The sequence below is a fragment of the Sinocyclocheilus grahami genome, unplaced genomic scaffold (genome assembly GCF_001515645.1).
Source record: "Sinocyclocheilus grahami isolate Dianchi unplaced genomic scaffold, SAMN03320097.WGS_v1.1 scaffold683.1, whole genome shotgun sequence".
Taxonomy (NCBI): Eukaryota; Metazoa; Chordata; class Actinopteri; order Cypriniformes; family Cyprinidae; genus Sinocyclocheilus; species Sinocyclocheilus grahami.
This window is the reverse complement of record NW_015505862.1, coordinates 17,274-22,273: the sequence shown is the minus strand read 5'-3', so window position 1 is coordinate 22,273 and position 5,000 is coordinate 17,274. Positions and strand designations below refer to the sequence as shown.

General features: G+C 44.3%; 2 protein-coding genes across 2 annotated transcripts in view; both read left to right on the top strand.

Annotated features, from left to right (window-relative positions):
- The window catches only part of LOC107559386 (DNA topoisomerase 1-like), an 11,729-nt gene extending 9,480 nt beyond the window's left edge, over nucleotides 1-2,249 (top strand). Inside the window, exon 5 of the mRNA XM_016243183.1 lies at nucleotides 2,222-2,249. Coding sequence (XP_016098669.1) covers nucleotides 2,222-2,249 — 28 coding nt within the window. The remainder of the gene's footprint in view (nucleotides 1-2,221) is intronic.
- A 2,293-nt stretch (nucleotides 2,250-4,542) lies between these two features.
- Nucleotides 4,543-5,000, top strand: part of LOC107559395 (protein APCDD1-like) — a 4,073-nt gene continuing 3,615 nt past the window's right edge. Inside the window, exon 1 of the mRNA XM_016243202.1 lies at nucleotides 4,543-4,705. Coding sequence (XP_016098688.1) covers nucleotides 4,663-4,705 — 43 coding nt within the window. The 5' untranslated portion in view covers nucleotides 4,543-4,662. The remainder of the gene's footprint in view (nucleotides 4,706-5,000) is intronic.

The window sequence follows — 5,000 nt, the reverse complement described above, 5'->3', positions numbered from 1 at the left end:
ATCTTTCTTCTGAGCAACAGCTGCCATGATCAGCCTCAAACGCTTTAATACGGACACGCAGGACGAGTGCAGGAGGTTTCTTTAGAGCAGGTCTTCAATATTTGATCCACCGCTTCTGCCTGCTGGTTTTAAATGAGGGTGGAGGTGCAGATCTCGAGGGAATCTCAGACGGGACGCTCTGTTTCGGCGTGCTGATCTCACGATCGACTCCGGCGTTTCTCTTCATGTCATCAGAGAGATCGGGATCAGCCGGAGACTGCGGTGGGATTTGGGCTGGATTAGAGTTTCTCTGAGAGGAACGGCTGGGAATAATAAGGGCTCTGGGATCCGCAGTCTGCTTGCAGGAGCGTCGTGACCCGCTAATATCGCCTTCGTTACTTCAACAAAACAGTTAGAGATCAGTGTATAGTTATCAAACACATCAGAAATCAGTGGAGTCTTTTTCTCCTCTGCTGCATTTGGTTTAGAATCTTTTGGCCTAGGAATTCTGTCCTCTGATTCCATTAGATTCAGTTCCTCCCACTGTGTTTGATCAGCTCTTTGGCTTGATAAACCAGTATTTGCCCATGATATTAGATTTTTTTCTCTCTACTGTTGAATCAAGACTTTAGGAGTCGCCGTGTTCTGAAGGTAACAGATGTTTCCTCGTGATGTATGATATTTATTCATAATATATTTATATGTTTGTGTGCAATCAAGAGTTGCAGCAACATCTGAAAATCATCTTCTATCTTCTCAACACGTCATCTTTCTGCTTCATCTGCTTTCCAGAGGCTTGAAGAGCACAAAAACTACCACCTTTTCAAAACTCGTCTGTTGTCTACCGCCTTGGATTTGCCTGAACACAATTTTTGTTTAATTGTATTTGTATTTTTTTTATTTGATATATTATATGTTATTGTATGTGTGTATATATATACACACACATAGTCTGGCAGCTTCCCAGCTAACAAAATATGTTCTCTTAATGTTTCCCAAACGTTTCCATGAGGTTATGCAAATGTTACGGGAACATTCCATTGTTTGGTGAACATTATTGTAATGTTGCATTTGAATGTTACTGGTTTCAGAACGTTCAGAGAACATTAGACAAACGTCCAACTAAACTCTTTCAGAAGTGAAGCATTCCATGAATGTGTAAGTAATGTTTTGAGAACATTAATAAAGGCCAGATAACTTTTATTAACGTTACCGGAAGAACGGTTACTTTGAGAGAATCTTGTCTGGATGTTGTGGCCGTTCAGATGTGTAATGCATCATGTTTGTCCAGTAACACATTTATATTCGTCATTCAGTGATTAGAGATGTTGCTCATGTGCCCTTTGACTCTGCAGAGGTTCAGTAACGTTACCATTAATGGTTTGTCATTACTCAGCCCACATGAACTCGTGTATTCCCCCCGTGTCGTGACTCTTTCATGCTGGACTCTTTTGTAAACGGGCTGTATTTATGCAGCACTGCGGCAGTATTTCTCCCGTGCCGCTGGAAGCCCATCTGATGTTCAGTCGCACATCAAAGCGCTCGTCCTGAAGACTGGCAGCAAACGCTGAACAGAGTCCACTCGCTGTTGATTGGCACTTTGTTTTTCTGCTCCATACAGAGTCAATGAGGAGCTGATGAATGCAGCGGCTCTCACGCCTCCTTCATGTGGATTCACAGACAAACACACACTGATTTATTCAGAGAACAAACACGACCGCAGTTTATGAGGAATTCTGTCTGGGACTTTATTCCCTCGACAGTTTGTGTTCCTCTGCACTTTAAATGAAACACTTTTTTGGGGGGATTATTAAAGGAATAGTTGACCCAGAAATCAACATTAGCTGGAAACATCGAGCATCCATTGCTGAGACACTGATGCAGTGCTACATTTCTCCAAACCTGATGAAGAAACAAACTCATCTGGGATGACCTCCGGGTGAGCACATTTTTGGTGAACTACGCATGGCTCTTTTAAGAACTGATCACTGAGAGATTCGTAAAGCCAAAAATGAATCTTCTATTGTACTGCTGCAAGTGTAAAAGAGTTTTAGACAGAAAAAACACCTTTCCAAGCTGATAACTAAGGCTTTTTATTCCAAGATTCCAAAGGTGCCAAATTCAGCTTCTGTAGGTGTTTCTCTCCCAACATTCATCTAAAATCGAATCAAATGTTCCTCTGAAGGAAACGCTGCTTTCTCACATCAAGGACAAACAAGTCTCGTCAAATTTGTTTCTTTAGGTGCACTAAGAAACGGAAAACAGATTGACCTTCCGAATGCACTCGCGTGAAACGTGCGCAGCTTCTAGTTCTCCATCTGCCTCGACCTCTTCATCTTGCTTTTGTGCTTCTAGGGCGCTCGATTCTCTCCGCCGCTAATCAGTCTTCTCAGCTGCGGCGCAGATGATCCGAACAAGGATTTTTCCCGCTGTTTATCCTGCGGATTAGTGACTCCAGACCCATCCGAACAGAACTCATCTGTCGTCTTCGGTGATCTTACTGTGCAAATGAGGCTTCAGCTGGAGGCGTGCAGACGAATTTTCAGTCAAATCATTTCTCAAACTAAAACCTTTTGTGCCGCCTCCAGACGTTACATTTATGGGGAATCTGTTTAAAACGAGACGAGCAGAGCACAACTGAATTAAGCATCTCATTTGGAGACGGACGAAAGTGTGCCTTGTGAAAATAAGTGTTAGCAAAGCAGGCTCGGATTTCATCTGAGTTCGTTCTCTCGGCGAGCGTGAGAGTTTGGTTTCAGTGTCTGTCACGTGGCAGTCTGCCACTGAATATTGAACGGCACCAAGCTGTTTCTGCTCCTTACGGAGGGATGAAATGCTGTTCTGAACGCTAAAGCAAAACTCTGGGCCTGTAGATCCAGCAGCTGCTGGCACGTGAGTCCGCGTGTGTTTACATGCGCAGTGCTGTCAGCGCAGCAGATGCTGAAACACTTACAGCTGTTGCAGTCGCTTCATCAGTGCTCTCGACTGACAGACGCAGAACACACTAACGATGTGAGCGACAGGCTTCGGGTGTCTTTGAAGCTAAGCTGTGTTTGAGATGTATTTTTCATGATGCTGTGTTTGCGCCGTCCTTTCAGCACGACCAGTTAATTATCCATTCAATCTAATAGCAGACACGGAGTCTAGTTTTGCTCATGCATTTATTCATCGTATCTCACAAAGCCACGGTCTTCCTCTGATTAAAGAAGCGCTGCTTTAGAGGAAGCCCTGTTAGTTTCCAGCGTCTCGGGCGGATCTGTAAATGTTTGGGTCGGTGACCTCAGTGACCTCTGACCCCGACTGACCGCCGCTTCTAGACCTTCATACACGCACAGAATCACATCCAGCTCGTGTTTCACCCTCAGAGCTCAAGAATTTATTCATTTTTTATTGATTTGTGGAGTGAAACATGAGCTGGATATGGATTTGTGAAATTCGCCTTCTAAACTACAAGCAGAAAACATGTTTAACCCTATAAATCCCAGTGTGTCAGCGATGTCTCTAAATGATCAGACTTTGCTGTTAAACCTGTTTCACACTCGATCTCCTGCACGTCTGATTGATAGTTTAGAGTGTTTTATCCAGTCAAAGCTTTTTCATGGATCAAATATGATTCTGGACAAATACACATGCTAACTTAAATGAGTCTAAAGGTTGAGTTCAGTTTTCCTGACCGCTGTTTAAAGGGACAGAAGTCAATGAGCAGCAGCTGAAGGTGAACTGTCCCTTTAAGGCGTCGGATGAAAGCGTGTTCTTTACAGGCCCGTGTGTGTTTCTCCTCATGATTTCGTGTTGATCCTGCAGTGTTTGAGCTCCTGTAGACGTGTGGAGTGTTTGCTGTTTTCCTCACTCATCTCAACACGTATATTTCGGTCTTGTCAAATGCGCTCAGGTTCCCTGCGGACGCCCACTCGAGATGAGAACGCGAGAGAGAGGAGCGTCTGAGAATCTCAGGCTGATCTGGAGCCACACTCTCTCTCTCACACACACACACACACACTCTCTCTCTCTCATAAGATCACGGTGATTGAATCCGGGTCCTGCTGCGGTTCGATCCTTCAGAGAGCGCGCCCACGACTGCGCTCAGCGGGGGAGAGAGCGCGCGAACATCGAGAAGTACGATTCAATTCAGGGAGTCGGTTCATTCGGACGATTCGTTTTGGATGAACGTGTTCACAGAGCGGAGTCACTGAATCCTTTGATTGATCTCTCAAATGTGTCTTTTTTTTAATCTTCCTAGTCTTATTGCTGCTTGCAACTATATTTTTGATTAGATTATATAGATTAAATGTTGTATTCCAACATTATTGTTAAAAACAAAATTACCAATACTTTTCCCAGTAAATCTAATTCATTTAATAATGTTGGTTATTAATAACAGTAGCACTAATTATTCCAGATATTGTTCCAATCCCACAGTTTTACTTCCAACCAAGTGATTCGGTCCAGCCGAGTCATTAAAGGAATCGGTTCAGAAGAACGGCTCGTTCGAGCGCCAGCGAGAGGTTCTGCTCGGACTGAAGTCAGAAATGAAAGGTGCCGCTCGCACGGCTTCCTCTGCTTCTGCTGCTTGTGAGGAGAGCAGCACGCTCGGTCTGTGCAGAGCGCCTGTCACACTTTAACGCGTTTGACTCGTCAGTTACGCGAAACTTTCTGTGTTTTTCTGACGGAGGATTTGCTGTTATGATGTTGTCTCTGTATTCTCTGGTCATTCTGCTTTCTTCTGGTGAGTAACTTTGGGGTTTTTGTATCTCGAAGCTGTAATATTCCAGCAGGACTGGAGTAAAAGGTGTGTTTGCGAGTCAGATGTGTCAGATTTGAAGATTCAGAACGCATTCGGATGTTGATCAGATTATTCTCAGTCATCCAGTGACCATCTCTGATGAGTGTGTGTGTGTGTGTGTGTGTGTGTGTGTGCGAGTGTGCGAGGGGGTGTGAGAGAGTGTGTGTGTGTGTGAGAGAGTGTGTGTGTGTGTGTGTGTGTGTGTGAGAGAGTGTGTGTGTGTGTGTGTGTGTGTGTG